At 42.0% G+C, this 23,190-nt stretch overlaps 1 protein-coding gene across 1 annotated transcript; it reads right to left on the bottom strand.

Moving 5' to 3' along the window:
• Positions 1-1,053: 1,053 nt before the first annotated feature.
• Positions 1,054-9,407, bottom strand: pcdh18a (protocadherin 18a). The gene is made up of 4 exons (XM_067994264.1): positions 6,449-9,407; positions 3,544-3,632; positions 3,275-3,441; positions 1,054-1,930 (listed from the first exon to the last, which is right to left on the bottom strand). The coding sequence occupies exons 1-4, from the start codon at positions 8,924-8,926 to the stop codon at positions 1,278-1,280; spliced, it is 3,387 nt and encodes a 1,128-aa protein (XP_067850365.1). The 5' UTR covers positions 8,927-9,407; the 3' UTR covers positions 1,054-1,277.
• Between the last annotated feature and the right edge of the window lie 13,783 nt (positions 9,408-23,190).

Raw genomic sequence — 23,190 nt, 5'->3', positions numbered from 1 at the left:
TCCTGTAAGACCCTCCTTAAAACCTACCTCTTTGACCAAGGTTTTAGTTATCCCTTCTAATATCCTTTGCTCAGTGTCAAATTTTTGTCTGATTACATTTCTGTGTAGCATCTTGGTCGTTTTCCCACATTAAAGGAGCTTTATAATTTTGTTGTTGCGTGAATGGAAATCTCATTAATGCATATCCACCCCATTAACTTAAAATAAAACCAGTTATATGACACGTGATAATCAACTTGACAATCAGATCAATGTAATTCCCATTTGAAATTAAAAATTTACATCTAATGTTTGCCATTTCAAATATTTGTTTGGAATGTGGTATAAATGGAATACACAATGAAATGTCAATAAAGACAATCTAGTATTGATCATAACTTACACCTAGCAATAAAATCAAGAGTGAATTATCTGGCCAACCATATTGGGGAATAGTAATTGTATAGCACAGTGCCTCTTTAATGTATCCTTAGCACATAAAAGTCTAAAATGTACACCCTTAAATAGTACAGAATGAAAAATATGGATCACTTTTGTAAACAAAAATCCAGAAAAGGTTCCAAATATAAGGTACTGTGTATACACTGAACTTTATCAGGAAGTGTATAGCTCTCCTTTTCAAGTTACAGTACAATATCATCAAAAATATTTTTGTGTCATAAGGTTATCTGTTTTTCTGACAGACACATGTTCATTTTACCAAAATTTTACAATAAGATACAGCTACTGTGGTGTGGGCAGCCAGTGCAAAACTAGGATCACCAGTGTCAGCATGAATCAATCACAACAACATTGCTGTGTGCATCTTTTAAACCTATAACCTGCAGCAATGAAGGCAATTTTAAAATATGGACTTGATGTTATTGTATGTGACATATTATCCTAATTATAGAGAACTCTTTTAAGAACATATTAGAACTTATATTGGATTAAAATGTGGTACATTCAAAGTAGCGCCACTTTTGCTATCAATGAATTATCAAGTTGAAATATATTTTATTACACCGAGGCAATGCCTTTAAAAATCACATTTTGTAATGGAAGGGTGGAAAGTAGAATATAAAAATAAGTTTTATTCAAAAAATATATAAATAGAATACAAAATGTATTTTTAAAATACGAACATAATTACACTTAAATTGGTATACTTAATGTGAAAATATAACTGTATTCAAAGTCATAGACACATTTACTTGATAAATGCAAATAGTTGGCAATGACACTCCTATCTTCCAGTTTCCCAAAAAAGGAAGAGAAAAACAAGTACAGAGCCAATTTTAGCTCTGCCGGACATCTTGTAAAAGTTTGTTAATTTCTGCTACAAGTTCACTGGCATCAATGAGTTCATGTTTACTCTCACGCTTACAAGGAGCAAGCTGGCTGAGAACATTATCAAATTCATCTTCTTCATAATTCTCTGGGATTTCCTCCATGGCAGGCAACCATTTAGAGATGGGCTGTGGATTTATATGATTCACAGGAGCAAGACCAACATTGTTCACTGGATTCTGGAAATGAGTGCTTGCTGCCCATGCTGCTACCCCTTGTGGATAGGGAACTGGCTTTGCTGCCAAATGTCCTTTTTTATTTTCCAAAGAACTTACACTGCCAACCTCATTGCATTCTGCATATTTGTCCATTTGCGGAGGCAACAATCGTTGGAAAACACTGTTCATTTCTGACAGGAGGGACGAGGTCCCGAGATCCTCTGCCTCCTCGTTCTGGGACTCTTTGCCAAAGGTCAGAAAGCTTTTTTTCTTCTCATTGGAATCCGAAGAGTCACAATCATCTTCCTGCAGCTGTTGGGTATCCTCGCCTGGAATAAACATGTTGCTCCTGTAATCAGCAGAAAGGCCTGAAGACAAAGGAGGCATCCAGCACTGATCAGAGTGCCCCAATACTTTGCATTCATCTGTGCACAGCTTCATTGCTGCAAAACAAAAAAAAAATCATTTAAGGAATGGTCCATCACACAAATCATTGGCATCAGAGCAGAAGATATTCCAATCATCTTTCTCACAACTCGACCACTATTTCTAGTGAAGATCTAAACTTAAACTGCCAAGTTTTTTCCATGGCATGAATTATAGTAAGTGTTCAGTTTCCACTGGTATAAATTGATGAACTTGTCAATGCACCACACTAGAAATGCTAGCAAAGTACAAAGCTTATACAACACAGCAGGTTCAACAGTATGGCTGAGGGCATAAAATCTCAGACAGGAAAATAATGTAAGATAATCCATCCGTAGTGTTTATTTGTGACTTAATTTATATTCAGTTATTATTGTTTTTTTTAATTTCAGCCAATACCATTTGGCTGTTTCCTTGAAGTCATACTAAGCATTAGCCAGACAGTGCAGTTTTAGATACTACTAAATATACGGCCCACATGGGATCCTTTTATTTATGACAGGCCTTCTGGTTCAGCTGCAGCAGGGATTTTGAGACTCCACACACGAAAATTTGTATTGGGCTCTCCACAACCCATTTATTCCCAGTTGATAGTGCTACTTTTATTGGTAACTAAATTTATCTTATTCACTATGAGTAAACTTAGCATGGCCAACATATAGCATGAACCCTAGTCCGATTATACCTCTTTTGGTTAAACTGTTTTAGGTGTATTGAATAGAAAGTAATAAAAAGGGGGGCTATAATAAATTAGGATCTCAACCAGGCTAATGAGATAAAAGTGGTTATTCTGTACTCCCAGTGAGCAAGCCATGCTCAAAAGGAGTTCAGGTCACTAATGGGTCTATAACATCATAACAGTCCAACTCATGCTCCTCTATTGAGCACAGCTCCTCAGTTAGAGGGCGGCATCACAGAATCATCTCTAAAGTCTCCACTCCACTAGCTGCAAGGGTCTGGCGTCAAATGAGCTTTGGCAATTTCAATCCAATTCCAAATAGTGGTGGACACAAGTCCATAGCACTAAATTGATTATGATTCAACAACAATTTGCGTAATTCGTCACCAAACAATTTTTTTTAAAAAATAACACTATTGCAATGGGGGTACTCTTCTGCGGTTGGAGTTGAGGTGATTGAGAGGGGGAAGAGATAGCTTCATCTCGCACTTAATTGGTCCTGAGAGTGATTGATGTTGACACAAGGTGCAAAAAGCTAAAAAGTTTTGCTCTCCAGACTTTGACCAGCATGAAACTTTAAAAATTCAAAACATTGAAACAATTGTTGTAAAGCCCTAAAGGCCAATAAACATCTAAACTGTGAATGTTAAATGATATGTGCTTATTAGTGACATAACTGTACCTGGATGAAATCGATGGCTGTCAGTGACAAAGAGGTCACTGAAACCTTCACCTAGAAGTCTGTCAATAGGAGAGTCTCTGCCCAGATCATAGTCACTGTCTCCAGCTTCACTGTCACCTCTACCACTATCCTTCAGACTGAATTTGTCCATATCTTGAAGAGCATATCTACAAAGAGTAAATGAGAAATCATTAGAACTATATATATTATGTTATAAGGACTTGCGTGTCTGGAAAGACAGGAATTCAATGCAACAGTTTTTTTTTTACCTGTAACTTCTGGAATATTTATTTCCTCGAAAGTTTGGTCTTGGCTGATACTGGCCTTGATGCAGCATACTCAACAGCTGAGAAACTTGCTGAATGACAACAGAAAGAAAGAACCAAATTTACCAACAATGTTTGTTTAAAGAAAAGTCAAACACTTTTTAATAACTTCTGCAATACTTTTCTAATGCATAGGGGGTCAATTTCCACAGGGGTTATCCTGATCATCCATCCCATTCATAACTTCAGCAGAAGGCCCATGGAAATCGTGGAAAAACAGTGTAAATAATTCCCAGTGTTTCCATGGCTCTTCCACCAAAGTTATGGCAAATGAGTGGAAATAATTTGATTATTTGCTTCTCTAACCCATTGGACGACATGAAGTAAGTGGTAACAATATATTGCTTTATTGTAACTGAATTGCTATATCTATGCTTTAAAAATCTACAGCGTTGGATTGTAAGGCACTGCACCTTAGGTAGGGCAGTAATATGTATAAGTCAATAGTACAATGCAACCATACTGAAGAATTTCACTTAATCTCTTAAAGGATTGGAACTCCTAGCATTATCAATCCAACAGAAAAATGGTTAATTAGGTATTGTATACCTGTAAAAATCACTTTATATCAACCATTAGTTTGATTTTTGTGGAAGCTGTCCATTGGATTATGGCCAAGTTAGCTAAAGCCTACAAAATAAAATAAAACTAAACTGACTTGCTCTGACTGGTGAGATTGTCTGTTTCAATATGTACATTTTACCACAAGGTAGGCAATACCTGTGGGCATATTTTGGTTCTCTCTTCAGATTTCTCACCATCATCAAGAATTCTAACTACTTCTCAATTGCAAGAATTCCTACTCACCATTACAGGTATAGTTTTGATAGAATTCTATTACAAAGTTGCTTTAACTTCCTAACTAATTCCTTGCTCCTTTGAATTTTTCAAAATTGGGACAAGTTAAATGTTCCAATCTTAAGAGGACAGAGTGATGCACTAAGTTAAAATACTGCCATTTCACTTCCTGGATTTAGATTTAAATCCAACCCAAAATGATGGGATGAAGATGTCCTTTCTCTAAAGACTGTAAAAGTCCTACATAAGACAGGTTTGGATGAAGTTTCATCCCAATTCCTTGTAGTCACACATCCACAAACAGGTAATTTCACTCAAAAGAGGTTATAGAAATGGCTGATAAGGCAAGTGCAAACATTCACACTGGTGCAGCAGGCGGTGCTTTGCTGAGTTTGGGATTAATGCTTATTGGACAGAGTAAATAGATCTCTTATTTTGCATCCATCGATATTATGCCAGATCAGAGGGCTTGCTTGAACCTGTCACTTGGAACCAAAAGTTAGAAGCATTCAATTCCAGATCAACACCATCACCATGTTGAGCACAAAAAATGTATGGCATTAAAAGGTTAAAAGATTCTACCCTTCTCAGTTGGATGATAACTTTACAGTTGTACCTCCAATTCCCGACCTCTGCAGCTCAGTGAAAGTTGTTGCACATAATTACATTTTATTAATAGACAGAGCTGGCTTCACTAGATTGTTGCGACACAGAAGTGGAAGTATTACTGGTAAGAATATGATCTTGTGGCCTTTCACTTTAAGAGAAATATTTGGAAGGGGAATGAGTCATAGTGCTGAAGAAACAAAGAAGCAAAATGTAGTATGTTGGGTGTTGTACTCCTCTAATAATTATTTATTTAACACTCAATAAGGAGGTTGAAATTTCTGTGTGTGGTAAACCAATTAGCAATTTCACTCCTGTGTGCGCTATTTTAGAGAAATTGTTAACCCATTTAAAGCAAACAGGTTAATGGCACCAGTAAATAGTGCACACAGGAATTTGATACATATTCATTAACCAGTGCACTAAAATTTGCCACAGCGGAATTTCAATCTCTAGGCAAAATTTTCAAGATGATTATTAGTTACTACTGAGAAAAAGTATAAGGCAACCCCTATGACATAATGAGGTCTACTAAATGAATAGCAGTCCTCATTGCAATGAATTAACAATTCAGTTTTTAAAATAGTAATTAAACTGTTGTATCAATGAAATGAAACATCCCAAGTGATGAGGTGTATCTCTGTAAATGTGAGACTCACTCCTTATTTCAAAAATTATAGCAAGTTATCAGACACCTAGGCTCACAGAACTATGGAAACACTTTCCATAATCTTCCCACCCCAGTTGAAGGCTCTTTGCCGGGTTATGCTTCTGTGGGCAATGATCACCTTCTAATACTTCACTCAAGTAGCCATTCTTCATCTCTGAGACTGGACAGTGGATTTTGGCAGGCTATTTGACCTCAGGGGACATCAGAGACAGCCCTTACCAAGTCTTCACCAGATGCTTATGCATGCACACTTCCATTACGGGTCACAGGATCGTAATCAAAAGCTGATTTTTCTCCCTTCTAACCCAAATGCGCTGAGGCCAATTGTAGTATTCCTACCACTGAGATGAACTAACATGGCACAAACCAAGGGTTGGACCTAGCACCTTGCTGGCCTGTATTGCTCAAGTGCTCACTCTTTAACCAGCTGAACCACTGAGGGGCCCCATATTTCCACACTTTAGATGCAAGAATGGAATGAAGATGAGATTTCCATAAAACAAAATGGATATGAAAGATACATAGAAAGGTACAGGTTAAAGCATTTTTAACACAAAGAAATTAAAGAATAGAATATGGTAGAGGCTGGTGGCAAAATATGCCAAAGACCTTCACTAGTATATATTCTGTCTTTTGTGTGCACTAATTTCATAAAAGAGTGGTAAGAATGGGAGGACAATCCCATCCAATGGTCTTTAATTGTTTGGAACCACAAACTAAATGAACCACAAATAATTCTCACTGTGTATAAAGCACAACATTAGAGATGCTCACCTCAACAGGTGGAGAGGTGTGTGTGAGCTCCAGTGCAAAGTTCTCAGGTAAATGGTTGGAGGACAAGGTCACTAAACTGTTGAGTGATTGGCGGCTATGATTGGTTTGCCTGCTGCACATCTGACCCCGATCCATTCCCGAGAGGGTTGGCGAGGAGGAAGGAGAAGCCCTGTGTTGGGATCTGATGGGTAGAGTGCCTGTAGCTGTGTGTACCAGAGTGATGTCCCCTTTGTGAATTTGCCTGGATGGTCGTTTGGGGTGGTGCTGATAAGTGGATTCCGCCACCCGGCAGTTGTAAGATCTGTTGTCCTTTTTTTCTCGATTACACCTTGTGGCAAACATAGCCATGATGATGAGCAAAACAGCACAAATCACACCTAATGATATGATGATGATCATGGAGTCATCTAAACCACTTTGTTCATCATGGTGGATTTCTTCTCCAGGTTCAGCCAACACAACTTTCAAGGCAGCCACTGTGCTGAGACTCGGGGTTCCTTTATCTTGCACAGCCACAATGAGGTCCCAACTTTTCTCTTGAGCCAAAACCCAGCTATCATTGGTGTAAATGTCACAAGTTCTTGGATCCAAAATGAAAATTCCATTTTGGTTGCCATCAAGGATGGTACAAGTGAGCTCGGCATTGATGCCAGAATCCTTATCGATCGCTGCAATGGTAGTCACCAAATAGTTGGGCCCAGCATCATTAGGGAGGGGCACCTCCGCCGTGCCATTGCGCAAAACAGGCTTTAGAATGGTTGGCGAGTTATCATTCTGGTCAAGAATGGTCAAGTGGACTGTTGTGTTGGTGGTAAGTTGAGGGGTTCCTCCGTCCCTGGCCTGGACCGTAAATGAAATCATGTTGATCTCTTCACGATCGAAGGTCCTAAGGGCGTAGATTGCTCCAATAGACGGGTCAATGGTCAGGTAGGTGGTGATGGAGCTCCCAGAGATGTAGGACTCCAGGATGGTGTAAGTAACCTGGCTGTTCTCGGCAAAATCCAAATCGGTGGCTGTCATTAAGGTGATGAAGGCGCCGGGAGAGTTGTTTTCGTTCAGGAACAGTTCGTATTTGCTCTTCTGGAACTGGGGAGCATTGTCGTTTTCATCAGTAATCTGGACGGTTAGGTATTGAACGGTGGTGAAACTTGGAATCCCCATGTCCTCGGCGATCACCTTCAGCTTGTACTGCGCGATTTTCTCCCGATCCAGAGTCTCGTTGGTCTGGATCATGTAGTTTTTTTCGTTGGTCTGTTGAAGTTTGAAGTGCCCATGGCCCTGCAGTTTGCACATCACCTGCCCGTTCAGCCCCGAATCCTTGTCCTCGACCCGGACCACGGCGATGAAAGTCTCCTTGGGGGCCGCCTCGGACACCGAAGCCACGTCGTTACCCAAAGGCACGAGGGTGATGGCGATCTCCGGGGGGTTGTCGTTCACGTCCACCACCTTGATGATGATTTTGCAGTGGGCCGGGATGGAGTTGGGACCCAGATCCTGAGCTTGGGCGTCGATCTCGTAGGTCTGGCTGACCTCGTAGTCCACTGACCTTAGCAGGACTAAGTGGCCACTGTCGGCGTCAATGTGAAAGGTCTCCATAACTTGGGGGGACACGTGGCTGCTGAAGGAGTAGATGACTTTTCCATTATTCCCCTCGTCCGGATCAGTTGCGTTCAAGTCAATAAGTAGGGAGCCTTCAGGCGAGTTTTCCAGAAGTTCGATGGTGTAGGAGGCTTCGTCAAAAGCCGGACTGTTGTCGTTGGAGTCGGCGATGCTGATCTTTAAAAGCGACGATCCCGATTTAGGGGGCGCCCCTCGGTCCGAAGCGATCAGGCGGAGTTCATAGCCTGCCTGCTGTTCCCTGTCCAGCTCCCTGATCACTATGAGGTCGGCGTACTTGGCGCCGTCCGTCCTGGTGCGGACCTCCAGAGCGAAGTGTTCGTTGGGGGTCAGGGAGTAAGTGTAAAGGGAGTTGTCCCCCACGTCTGGGTCCACGGCGCTGTCCAGGGGGAAGCGAGCGCCCACCGAGGCGCTTTCAAAGATCTCCACGGGGATGACCGATCTGGGGAACTGCGGCGAGTTGTCGTTGATGTCCAGCACCTCCACCTCGATCTGGATGAGCTGCAGATGCTCGGTGGGGAGGGTGATCACGTCGAAGCTGATGGTGCAAGTGGCCGTGGGCTTGCACAGCTGCTCCCGGTCGATGCGCTCGGCGATGCTCACTTGCCCGTCTTCTTCGCGGACCGTGAGCAGCGACGAGTTAACCCTCTGCATCACTCGGAAACGCTTGGAGGAAGGATTCAACTTCTCGGCTAAAGTTTGGGAAAGTCTGCCGATCACCGTCCCGACCGGCTGCTCCTCGTAAACTTTGTACTTCACGGTAATGCCCACCACGTCCTGACACATCCAGCTAATCAGCACGACAGACAGAAAGAAACTCCGGCGCCTCGCAGTCTTCTTTTGGACTTTCTCCATCTTCATGACCCCCCCCCCCCCTCCCCACTGACACTCTCGACTTCTGTCGATCGTCGCGCTTTTTAAAAATAAAATAAACTCCTGTTGATTCCCTCGAGCCGGTCTCCTTATTCACACTCGGGACACATTTGATGATTGGATTTTGATAGCAGTCCAGACAAAGCAGCCTTCATGTAAAAGTCGAGGCGCCCGCAGTAATGTCGATCCGTTGCTAACTTCTTTGCAATTCACTTTTCGGGCGAAGATTTAATTCTAAAGTTTAACTCTGCGATTTAAATATGACCAAATTGTTGTTTGGAGGGGGGGGGGCGGGGGTTTCGCTGTTATGCACGCAGCCCAAAAAGTTGTCGTGTGAGGGGGGGGGGGGACTGAGTCTCTTGGACCGTCTTGCACTCGCTGCCGGTGCCCGGACTCTGGCTCCCGCTCCGGTCGAGCTCAACACAAACTTCAGTCCAACTCGCCCAAACTTTCCCAAAGGCGCGTGCCGCCAGCCCTTCCAGCCAATCGCGTCGCTGCCCCCTCCCCAAATAACCGCGGCCAGTCCCAGCGCACATCCGTCACCGAGATGGGATGGGGGGGGAGAGGAAGGCGGGCCCGACCCCGCCTATTGGCTCCCGCCGCCCGCAAGCAGCGAACAATGTTAAGGGAAAGAAGGAAGGGGGGGTACCGCTGACAACTCCCAGTCTACGGCTCTTTACCTCTCGCCAGGGGCCAATATTAACGCGAACTACCCTTTTTATTGCTCTGGTTTACTACTGCTCTTCACCTATACTCCCCTTCACCGAACCGTAAATCTTCTGATTACTTTCTCCTCCGTTTTTGTTTTCCCTTCTGATGTCCCATTGTCCGCTACTCGTCTTGATTGTCTCCACCGAAACCTAATTATTTCCTGCTCTCTTATCATGCATTTTTCACTTATCTAACTTTCGGCTCTCTGTAGATACCAACTGATTTGGATTCACTTTTGTTCTCTTTTAAGAACTGTATTGGATCAGTCCACTCGCACATCAATTTTCGGACTTGAACGTGAAAACTTTATTACGCTATTTGAAGATATGCCCGTTATTCAAAATTACATATTTTTTCCTCTTTTACTAATCTTTTCCAGATTATCTCATGAGTATTGTTTTTAAGTACACATTTGCTTTCAGGTTTTGTCTGGAGAATCATTCAACTTTTTGCTCGGAAGAGAGGAAAGAAAGCTGGCGTGTCTTCAGCCTTCACCCATAGGACTAACGAGTTGAGCCCTTTAAATGTTTAACTGTTTGAAGGCACACAGCTTTGATGATTAAATTGAAAAATATTAAAAATCCTAATTGTCAAATTTAAAAAATAATCAAAACTACAACTGTCACTCAAAAACCATGCAGACACAAATGGATTGCACACGGAGTTTTTGCTGTCTACTTGCAATGCACGTGCATGGAGTTCTCAGGAATAAATGCTTACATGAAAATCTGTCATGGTCTACATCGATTAAATCTGGCTTGAAATATAAACACCTGCAATAGTGGCAAAATAATCTTTATTGCAACAAAAAAACTAAAGTTTCATCAACCATCTGCATTTGCTTGTTTTGCGCTTTTTATTACTTGGTATAATCCCCTTTTCTCTGCTTTCTATGGTTCTCTAAACCTCACTGTCCCTCGTTTTCTCTAAGTTGGTCTCTCTTTTTGTTGCACTGGGAGGAGGGGGGTTAAAGTCACTAAGGAGATTCCAGACAGACGTGAAAGCGAAGCACAGACTCTCGCTTTCTCCTGCACTCAAATGCCTTTTAAAAGCTATTACTGATCCTCCATACAGGCAGCGTCGTGTGGAAAATCATGGATAAAAGAAGGGTGCCTCATGAATGTATTTAGTAATAGGTCACGCCGGTGGGCATTCTACCCCATGAATACTGTTTTACAACTTTGCGGCCTTTTCAGAACTTATCTGCGAATTAGCATCCTATATGAGGAGAAAAAGCAAACACGAGCAACTGCAGCTTTAGAAGCCCACGGCCATCTGGCGCAAATCTCCAACAATCGACCCAATAATTACATCAATTCAGCTTTAGCAAAAAAAAACTCCATAAACACCAATAGGGCACGTTACCTCGGCTCAAAGGGATTCCAGTGATCAGATAATTCTATTAGTTCACGCTCTGTTTCGAGAAGCTCTGATAATTCTTAGAAAATCAGGTGTTTGTGTAAGTTCACGTGCAATATCTATTTAACAGCCAATCGGACGAAAGACATCGTTTAAAACATTTTCTGCTGACACTCTTTTAGAATCTTCGAAGAAGTTCGGATAAAGTAATTCACCTTCACCAAAGGGAAAGTCTTGCGAAAGTTCGGATTTCACTAAAACTACATTGCGACATCCGAAAAGTTCCTTTTCACATATTTTATTCGATGTTTCACACCTTCCAACAATTTTGAATCGGCGTGTGCATGCTGTTTTCTGAAGAATACATATTTAAAAAGCACAAATAACTTTGAAAACTGCCCAACTCGTTCGAAGTGTCATGTGACAGGAGGTTTTCAACTAATCAATATTTCCCGTCTATTCAGTAAACTTTAGAAATTTTCTGTGACACGTTCAAGAGCAAAACGATGTTCCTCGTCTCCTCAAATCACGTACCAGGCAGTGATTCTTGGGTTCTGGTAGACAATATTTAGGTTTCAATGCTGTATCAGTAATGATCACAGGGAGTTTTAGCCCCGCAGAACTTCCCATAGCAACATTCCTTTTTACAATGGAAGTCTTTGGGTGACAATGAAAAGGCAAAATGTCACACGTGCAACCATCAGGGCTTAGTGCTTCTCCAAGAATTCTTTATTTGAGTGTATTGATGCACGCGTGTGGGGTGCTGCTAACCTCACTCCTGGTCAGCCACCCAGCCCTGCCCCCTAACACAAACATGCTGCCACTTTCCCTAATGCCTCTATTTATAAACAGCTACTTCCAAGCTCCTCAATTCCATACATCTAACAACAACAACATGCATTTATATAGCGCCTTTATTGTAGTAAAACGTCCAAAGGCACTTCACAGGAGCATTATCAAATAACATCTGACACCGAGTCACATAAGGAGATATTAGGACAGGTGACAAAGAGGTAGGTTTTAAGGAGGGTCTTAAAGGGGGAAGAGAGAGGCGGAGAGGTTTAGGGAGGGAATTCCAGAGCTTAGGGCCGAGGCATCGGAAGGCATAGGCGCCAATGGTGGAGCGATGAAAATCAGGGACACGCAAGGGATAGATATAGATCCTCTGCCCACGGAAAGGCCAATGATCAGTAACACCTCATCACTGACAACTCACCTTCACGGCGTTTCCTGTACCAACAACGCGGTACTAATGAAACGTCTTGTTTACATTTTCATAGCTGGACATGATTCTTAACATCGCTTTCACCCCCATCACTACCCAGATATGACCCTTTCTTGCTTCTATCCCACAATCAATTGCCCCTCTGGTCATTATTATGGGTATCCATTTCCACCATTATCTCCCCATCACTTGCTTCAAACATTACCTACGTTCACCGTGTCCTAAACTTGTTTGCTCCATTGCCCTGTCCAATAAACTTTTCTCAACACATAGGGATATATGGGCTACACTTCCTCTCAGCATCACTTCATCATAATTAATGACTTGAATATCTCCTCTCTATGATGTCGTTTTTCACTCCTCTATCGTCACGTTACAATCGTGGTCGAACGTTAAAGTAAGGGTGCACTTTGAGGCAAGCTAGGAACCTGAAGCTTTGGCTCTTATCTTACAAGTAAAGATTGTGACAGCAAAGAAAGGAAAAGGAGACAGAAGAAAAAATCTGAAGGGACCCAAATTAGTCGGATTTAGATTAACTCAATGTGCCCATTTCCGACTGCATTTGTTTTAGTCAGTGAAAATTCGCAATGTTTGAGTCGATGAACTTAATTGGAAAGTGGAGCACTTTTTTCTCGTTTGTCTTTCTATTTTTTGGGAAGGGAAGTCCTCCCCTCACGCCAAAGAGTTGCAAGATATGTTTTAATGATTCTCCGCAAGATGTGTAAAGGTACAGGAATTTTGAGGAAGGTGACGGTAGGTACACCAAGCTTGTGGTAGATGAGGGTAGTTACTTTAACCCCAATTATATTGAAATGTCTGAATGCGACCTACCATTTTGCTTATCTAGCACATTCTATTTCGTAAAACTGTCTTAAAAGTAAAAATCCACCGGAAACTCTTCTCATCAGTAGCATTATATGGTATATAATGATTGAACGTTCTGCTCTTTTTTTCTCATCCTCAGCACATTGACTGGCAGCATTGATCTAGCCGCCTGCGCTCTGCTTTAAGTTCATTGTGTTGAGTTTTGCTTCAACGGTACTTTGACATAAAGAGTGGAATTCCATGAAACAATGAGATCCTAAATTAGATAGCGTTCTGGTAATTGAAAATATGAGCAGATGTTTTTAAAAAGAACCGTGATGTTCGGGACTGCTCCACGTGTGGCCCAGGAGGCGAGGTATATCCAAACTGAATGTACTTTTTTTTAAAATTCGTTCATGGGATGTGGGTGTTGCTTGCACGGCCAGCATTTATTGCCCATCCCTAATTACCCTTGAGAAGGTGGTGATGAGCCACCTCCTTGAACCGCTGCAGTCCGTATGGTGAAGGTTCTTCCACAGTGCTGTTAGGTAGGGAGTTCCAGGATTTTGACCCAGCGACGATGAAGGAACGGTGATATAATTCCAAGTCAGGATGGTGTGTGACTTGGAGGGGAACGTGCAGGTGGTGTTGTTCCCATGTGCCTGCTGCCCCTGTCCTTCTAGGTGATAGAAGTCGCGGGTTTGGGAGATGCTGTCAAAGAAGCCTTGGCGAGTTGCTGCAGTGCATCCTGTGGATGGTACACACTGCAGCCACAGTGCGCCGGTGGTGAAGGGAGTGAATGTTTAGGGTGGTGGATGGGGTGCCAATCAAGCGGGCTGCTTTGTCCTGGACGGTGTCGAGCTTCTTGAGTGTTGTTGGAGCTGCATTCATCCAGGCAAGTGGAGAGTATTCCATCACACTCCTGACTTGTACCTTGTAGATGGTGGAAAGGCTTTGGGGAGTCAGGAGGTGAGTCACTCGCCACAGAATACCCAGCCTCTGACCTGCTCTTGTATCCACAGTATTTATGTGGCTGATCCAGTTAAGTTTCTGGTCAATGGTGACCCCCAGGATGTTGATGGTGGGGGATTCGGCGATGGTAATGCTGTTGAATGTCAAGGGGAGGTGGTTGGACTCTCTCTTGTTGGAGATGTTCATTGTCTAGCACTTGTCTGGCACGAATGTCACTTGCCACTTATCAGCCCAAGCCTGGATGTTGTCCAGGTCTTGCTGCATGCGGCACGGACTGCTTCATTATCTGAGCGGCTGCGAATGAAACTGAACAATGTTCAATCATCAGCGAACATCCCCATTTCTGACCTTATGATGGAGGGAAGGTCATTGATGAAGCAGCTGAAGATTGTTGGGCCTAGGACTCTGCCCTGAGGAATTCCTGCGGCAATGTCCTGGGGCTGAGATGATTGGCCTCCAACAGCCACTACCATCTTCCTTTGTGCTAGATATGACTCCAGCCACTGGAGAGTTTTCCTGCTGATTCCCATTGACTTCAATTTTACTTGGGCTGCTTGGTGCCACACTTGGTCAAATGTTGTCTTGATGTCAAGGGCAGTCACTCTCACCTCACCTCTGGAATTCAGCTCTTTTGTCCATGTTTGGACCAAGGCTGTAATGAGGTCTGGAGCTGAGTGATCCTGGCGGAACCCAAACTGAGCATCGGTGAGCAGGTTATTGGTGAGTAAATGCCCCTTGATAGCACTGTCGACGACACCTTCCATCACTTTGCTGATGATTGAGAGTAGACTGATGGGGCGGTAATTGGCCGGATTGGATTTGTCCTGCTTTTTGTGGACAGGACATACCTGGGCAATTTTCCACAATGTCGGGTAGATGCCAGTGTAGTAGCTGTACTGGAACAGCTTGGCTAGAGGCACGGTTAGTTCTGGAGCACAAGTCTTCAGCACTACAGCCGGGATGTTGCCGGGGCCCATAGCCTTTGTTGTGGGAGAACCTTCACCACACGGACTGTAGCGGTTCAAGAAGGCGGCTCACCAGCACCTTCTCAAGTGCAATTTGGGATGGGCAATAAATGCTGGCCTTGCCAGCAACGCCCACATCCCATGAACGAATAAAAAAAATCCAGTGCACTCTGCCATTTCTTGATATCACGAGGAGTGAATCGAATTGGCTGAAGACTGGCTTCTGTGATGGTGGGGATATCGGGAGGAGGCCGAGATGGATCATCTACTCAACACTTCTAGCTGAAGATGGTTGCAAACACTTCAGCCTTGTCTTTTGCACTCACGTGATGGACTCTGCCATCATTGAGGATAGGGATGGTTACAGAGCCTCCTCCTCCCATTAGTTGTTTAATTGTCCACCACCATTCACGGACTGGATGTGGCAGGACTGCAGAGCTTTGATCTGATCCGTTGGTTGTGGAATCGCTTAGCTTTGTCTATCGCATGTTGCTTCTGCTGTTTAGCATGCATGTAGTCCTGTGTTGTAGCTTCACCAGGTTGGCACCTTATTTTTAGGTATGCCTGGTGTTGCTCCTGGCCTGCTCTTCTGCACTCCTTATTGAACCAGTGTTGATCCCTGCCGAAGAGTGAACATGCTCATTACTTTCACCATGTTGCCTTCTCTGTCCTTAATTGGTGGCCATCGTTGTAGCTGTTAGATTGCCTTGACACAGTTGTTCCATTCATCCAGCATCAATTATATCACCTTTGGAAAGTTGAAAGTAATATTTTGCTTTCAAGCAATACAACAGATAAAAATATCCCTGCACAGTATCCAATGGCAGCTACTATCTCCTTTGAAATTCAGCCAACTTGCTGCCCAAAAGATAACTAGGTAGAAATATATGCATTTAATGTTAGTCCGCATATCAAACTAATCTGACCACCTGCTTCTTTTATGTGCTTGAGCTTTTTTTAAAACAGTGTCCATACAAGAACATTACAATTAATTTAAATTGGGAGGGAATTAAATTCTTTGGTTGAGAAACATTTCGTAAAGATTTAAATCCAGCTTCTTTTTTTACTTTTGCTCGTCAGGCAATATGAGTGGTGGAATGGAACATCTTTCCACGTATATCAGCATCAAGCACGCCCAGATCAAGTATCACATGATTAGAAAGTCTTGCATTTATATAATGCCTTTTAAGACCTCAGGACGTCCCAAAGCACTTTACAGCCAATGAAGAACTTTTTTTTTGAAATGTAGTCACTGATGTAATGCAGGAAACGCAGCAGCCAATTTGCACACAGCAAGGTCCCACAAACAGCAATGTGATAATGAACAGATAATCTGTTTTAGTGATATTGCTTGAGGGTTAAATATTGGCCAGGACAAAACTAGATTCCAAGCAAAACTACCCCAATTAATATACCTTAACCCCAGTTTCAGAAGAATGCCTCCTACTATAATAATGTGAGTTTTTCTCCTGTAATTTAATGCTGTTTTTCATAGAATTAAAGAATCATAGAAATTTACGGCACAGAAGGGGGCCATTTGGCCTATTGTGTCTGTGCCGGCCGAAAAAGAGCTATCCAGTCTAATCCCACTTTCCAGCACTTAGTCCGTAACCTTGTAGGTTATGACATCAAGTGCTTATCCATGTACTTTTTAAATGCAATGAGGGTTTCTACCTCTACCACCCTTTCAGGCAGCGAGTTCTAGACCCCAATCACCCTCTGGGTGAAAAAAATTCTCCTCAGGTCCTCTCTAATCCTTCTACCCATTACTTTAAATCTATGCCCCCTAGTTATTGACCTCTCTGCTAAGGGAAATAGCTCCTTCCTATCCACTCTATCTAGGCCCCTCATAATTTTATACAACTCAATCATGTCTTCCCTCAGCTTCCTCTGTTCCAAAGAAAACAACCCTAGCCTATCCAATCTTTCCTCATAGCTAAAATTCTCCAGTCCTGGCAACAATTTTTGTGCTAAATTATTGGCAATTCTGTGCTGTTGGCCTATTCCCACTAGGAATTGTGTTGAGCTTGGCTGCTCAAACTCATCTCACATAAAACCATCAGAGAAAACACACCTTTATCCCATCAGTTTGGGTTGAATTTGCACTTAGGTCCTAGATATGAAACTACACTATTTTGTGGACCAGGTTGTTTGTATCCTAGACTTCTTTGTATTGTTGCAGGACTAAGGCAGCCTTTTATTCTTCACTTCCCTGCTAAATGAAATATTTCCTTTTCAGTAACCAGATGCTTTTTAGGAGAAGCTTTTCTGTCCTCTAAGTACTGCTGCATTGTGGTTATTTTCCTTTTTTCTGTGAAGTGTGGGGTTTCAGCCAATAGTCAAAAGTAAGCAATGTACCAGTCACAAAATTTTGAGATGATAGGTCAGGTTCTGTTAAGGAATCCTAAGGCTTTTTTTAAAACTTCTCCACTGTCTCTGATACTGCTTGTGAATTAACAATGGTTGTATCTGAAATATTCACTTTCAAGGTGACCAAAACAACTCTTTCTGCATGAAATTGTTTCAAATGTGTGATTAACACTGTTCTTGTGCTCCTTTTGTTTATTTCTGCTAATGATAACTATTTAAGTAATGCAAATTGATTCAGTTCACTATCCAGATGAACTGCTAAATGTTGCCAGATGACAGGTGTTGCTTTGTTGGTTTATTTTCTTGGCAATGGATATCTCCTCCTTTGGCCTGAGGAAAGTGAAATTTTTTTTTGCAACATTCACAATCTTGGACTGGTAACAGTGGGAGTTGGACTGGTAGTAGCAAGTATAGCACTGCAGATGCTCTCAGTAGACGTGTTTGGGTGACTTTCTTTCTCGCCCTATTTTTCTGCAACTAAGTCCCTGCTAAGTTTGCAGCAGATTTTCCTCACAATAAAAATTTAATTCTGAGGTTGCTGATTTTGTTATTTCTAGGTCAGATAGCATAGCAATTCCAGAGACTGAAGAAGCAACAGATACACTTGCATTGTCCAAATGAGCAATAGGATCAAGTATACTTCATCCTCCATAACAAAGCACACTTGGAGCACCAGAATGAGGAACACACAGGACCCGAGGAGGAGGCACACCAGGCCCAATATCTGTGATAAGCATTACAGGGCTCACAATTACCTTTGCCAGTACTGTACCATATTTAGTATTTGGAACTGCAGTGTCTAAATGGGGTAGCAGTACAAGTGCAGAACTTATCTTAAGTGTCCTGTGTGACTTTAGTAGTACTATACGATTAATGTTGGAAGCTCTTTGGAGCTAGTATCAGATATTGTATAATTTCAGACTTTGCAATATAAAGATGGAAGAGGTCCATTTCTACCTTTGATCCACTGTAATTATCCCATCACAATTACCTTTTTCAGTGAAGGTGTTTGCTTTTGCTGATGATGACATTGGCAACTGATTTGGGAAAAGATTGAAATATTTTGGCTTCACTGATGCACAAGGAAAAGCTTAAGATCTCAGCTTTTCATTTCAGTCCCACTAAGTCACAATATTCCTAAATCTTGGTCATAGATTTCAGATTAGAGGGTGTACATGTATCAAAAAAAAGAGCCTGCTATAACATTACATCATCTTAACATATATACACCAAATACATACAAACCGGAAAATCTTGTCTTCAACTGATATCACTTGTCCATTGGATAGAACAAAAATAAGTATATAATGCTCATACAGCTACTACACATACCAAATTTTTTAAATCATAGGTACCCCTGCCAAGGTTATCCCTGTGAGTAAATTATTATCATATGAAGAGCAGCAACAATTTAACTGTGGTGACAAAACAAAATAAGTCAAAATGTTTGATTCTTGGTTCTACCTGATCATGGTGAAATTTAAGGATAATTTAGTTCTAAAATCCAGGACTATAAAACTCTGCCAGGACAGAAAATTAAGAAGGGGAATCTGCAAGGCTGTCAATACTTTCTGAAATCATGCTGGAAGAATGGGGTTCAGTTCTTATTCAGTTGTGGAAGTTGCAGATGATAATTGAGTCAGTGGGGTCATTGCTACAGTTAAAGGGTAAATAGCCATAACGGTGGAAATGATGAGCATTGGCTAACTACAGAAACGTTAGGAAAAGCACATGAACAAAATTCTGTCTTAATAGAAACAAAGAGCTTGTGTGGCAATTAAATACCTAGGATGCCTTTCAGCGAATAACACCTTTGAATTTTTTTTTAGTATTACAGCCATTCATATCTCTTCTTAAACAAGATACAACAGCACATTGAACAACTAATGCTTATGAAAATCAAATTTGTACTTCATTGCAATTACAGGGTGCTGATGCCGATGATAGCTCAGTAGCATTTTTGAGAGCATCCTTGAATCTTCAGAGACTTGATCACATAATGCAGGCTGATACTCCAGTGCAGTACTGAGGGAGTGCTGCACGGTTGGAGGTGCCGTTTTTCAGATGAGTCGTTAAACCGAGGCTCCATCTACCCTCTCAGGTGGACATAAAAGATCCCATGGCACTATTCAAAGAAGAGCAGGGGAGTTCTCCCCAGTGTCCTGGCCAATATTTATCCTTCAACCAACATCACTAAAACAGATTATCACATTGCTGTTTGTGGGACCTTGCTATGTGCAAATTGGCTGCCTCGTCTTCTACATTACAACAGTGACTACACTTCAAAAGTACTTCATTGGCTGTAAAATGCTTTGGGATGTCCTGAGGTCATGAAAGGTGCTATATAAATGCAAATCTTTCTTTCTTTCATCCATACTGGTTGGATTAGGCCATGAAAGAGCAATGTAGAAATTTCTCAATAGCTCACCTTATGGTCTCACTACAATGATCTGCTACTGTTAACATCAGTTACTGATAGGATGATGCATGTTTGCTAAGATGCATTGTGTTGATGAAAGTGCCATGCAAGTACAATTATAAAGAAGGCTGTATTCAGTTAATGTTTTTTATATGTAACTTTTAAGAAGTTGTCAATTAAGCAATACGCTGACAAAGCTGTTTGTTTTTAAATGGCTACATTTTATGTTTTATAGTGAGCAGACAAAATCCCCCACACCTGCCATTCCCCCCTCCCCCCATCTCCCCCCCCCCACCACAGTTTCTGCATTATTGTCTTCCTGGCAGGTTTGGATCAAAATGCTGAAATTTTGGTGCGGATGAAAGAAAGACAGTAGCATGGACATAAAGGAAAGTTTTCTCTTTACTACAGACTGGTTAGCCGAACATCAGTAGTAAGGAAAATGCTAGAGTCTATTATAAAGGATGTGATAACAGGACATTTAGAAAATATCAACGGGATTAGACAAAGTCAACATGGATTTATGAAAGGGAAATCATGTTTGACAAACCTACTGGAGTTTTTTGAGGATGTAACTGGTAGAATAGATAAGGAAGAACCAGTGGATGTGGTTTATTTGGATTTTCAGAAGGCCTTTGATAAAGTCCCACATAAGAGGTTAGTGTGCAAAATTAAAGCACATGGCATTGGGGGTAATATACTGGCATGGATTGAAAATTGGTTAACAGACAGGAAACAGAGAATAGGAATAAATGGGTCTTTTTTGGGGTGGCAGGTGATGACTAGTGGAGTACCGCAGGGATCAGTGCTTGGGCCCCAGCTATTCACAATATATATCAATGATTTGGATGAGGGAACCAAATATAATATTTCCAAGTTTGCTGATGACACAAAACTAGGTGAGATTGTGAGTTGTGAGGGGGATGCAAAGAGGCTTCAAGGCGATTTAGACAAGTTGAGTGAGTGGGCAAATACATGGCAGATGCAGTATAATATGGATAAATGTGAAGTTATCCACTTTGGAAGGAAAAACAGAAAGGCAGATTAATTATTTACATAGTGATAGTTTGGGGAATGTTGATGTACAAAGGGACCTGGGAGACCTTGTACACCAGTCACTGAATGCAAACTTGCAGGTACAGCAAACAGTTAGGAAGGCAAATGGTATGTTGGCCTTCATTGCAAGAGGATTTGAGTATAGGAGCAAGGATGTCTTACTGCAGTTATACAGAGCCTTGGTGAGACCACACCTGGAATGTTGTATGCAGTTTTGGTCTCCTTACCTAAGAAAGGATATACTTGCCATAGAGGGAGTGCAGCGAAGGTTCACCAGATTGATTCCTGGGATGGCAGGACTGTCGTATGAGAAGAGATTGGGTCGACTCGGCCTGTATTCACTCGAGTTTAGAAGAATGAGGATGGATCTCATTGAAACATATAAAATTCTGACAGGGCTAGACAGACTGGATGCAGGGAGGATGTTTCCCCTGGCCGGGGGGTCCAGAATGAGGGGTCACAGTCTCAGGATACGGGGTAGGACATTTAGGACTGAGTTGAGGAGAAATTTCTTCACTCAGAGGGTGGTGAACCTGTGGAATTCTCTACCACAGAAGGCTGTGGAGGCCAAGTCACTGAATATATTTAAGATGGCGCTAGATAGATTTCTAGACACAAAAGGCATCAAGGGGTATGGGGAGAGCGCGGGAATATGGTATTGAGTTAGAGGATCAGCCATGATCATATTGAATGGCGGAGCTGGCTCGAAGGGCCGAATGGCCTACTTCTGCTCCAATTTTCTATGTTTCTATATTTCTATGTTTCTATTTGCAGCAAAATCATAAATATATTTTTTATATTTGAGCTTATGATTTTGCTGAAAATAGTGAACAGAGTAAATCTTCATATTAAGCAACACCTTATATTCAGGTTTTAAGAGGCTTAAAATAACTTCTAGAACCATGTGTGCTTCAAGCAGCTTTTATATATAATATTAATATTATGCCTATTATCAGAGGTATTGGACATATTTGAAATATTTGAAAAAAAAAATTGAAAATACATGTACATGATAAGACTGCTGCTACCTATTGCAAAAAAAGAACATCTTTTGCTCTTCTGACTCTGTCTTACTTTGCATTCACCCCCTCCTTACACTCTATCAGTGTTAGAGCTTTCAACCTGTACTCTGAGATTTTCTCCATTGATCCTTCCACCTTGCTACATGTCTCTCTAACTTCAAATGCCACTATCTCATGCTGAACGACACTATTCACAACCTTAGTGTCCTGTTTGAACCTGAGCTGAGCTTTTGACCTCATACCTTCTCCATCACAAAGGCCACCCACTTCCACTTCTGTAATATCACCCACCCTCATCCATACCATGCTTCTGGAAATCTCATTCATAACTTTGTCATCTGCTAGCTGGCCTCTCAGCCTCCAAAATCCATAAACTTTAGCACATTCAAAATTTTGCAGCCATATCCTACCCCAAGTCCCACTCACCCATCACATCCCTCCTTGCTGACCTACATTAGCACTTGATTCCCCCAATGCCTCAAATTTAAACTTCTCATCCTTGTGTTTAAACCCCTTCATGGTTTCATTCCTCCCTATCTCTATAGTCTGCTTCAGCCCTACAACCTTTCCCATAGTCTCCATTTCTCTGACTCTGGCCTCTTGTGCATCACCCCCTTCCATCATCCAATCATTGGCAACTTACCTTCAGCTGCCTAGACTTCAAGTTCTGCAATTCCTTCCCTATACCATTCCACCTCCCACTCTTCTTTAAAACTCGGCTCTTTGACCCAGCCTCTGGTCACCTCTCCTAATCTCTCCCTCTTTGGCTTGATGTTTGTTTTGCTTATGTCTCTGTGAAGCATTTTGGGACATTTTGCTACGTTAAAGATGGGACATGGATTCACATCTGCTCCCAAAACACAAAATCTTTGATCTTAGATATGCTGCTGATGAAGTGTGAAAAACAGGAATCAAATGCTTCCTCAGAAAAATTGGTGGCAAATCAAAGGGAGATTCACCAAGAGCCATTCTTGAATCCCTACCACCAGTCAATTTCATAGTGGTTCAAGAGCATGATGCTCATCTCTCTTACTTGCAGCTCGGGCACCATGGCAGAGGAAAACCATTAGATAAAAGAAGGAGCAAAAATTATAATGTTGCTGCTACTTGTGGTGAGTGGCGCTCAGTGCATTGTGATCAGAAATGGAATTGTTGCAATTTTGCATCTTACTCCTTCTGTCTCCAAACCTTTCTTCTCTCTTGTGAGCTCATTCTCGCTCCCTTCCATGTTCTTATTTTAGTTCATAATTTCTTTTCTTCACTGCACAGCTACATGATGACTCAATTTGCTGTACACTTGTACATTTTCTAGCCTGGTTGATATCATGCTCTGTGGTCTGTTTGTTTTG

This window comes from Heptranchias perlo, chromosome 1, assembly GCF_035084215.1.
Source record: "Heptranchias perlo isolate sHepPer1 chromosome 1, sHepPer1.hap1, whole genome shotgun sequence".
In the NCBI taxonomy this organism is placed as follows: domain Eukaryota; kingdom Metazoa; phylum Chordata; class Chondrichthyes; order Hexanchiformes; family Hexanchidae; genus Heptranchias; species Heptranchias perlo.
The sequence above is the reverse complement of the archived record's forward strand: the minus strand, read 5'-3'. Positions and strand labels throughout refer to the sequence as shown.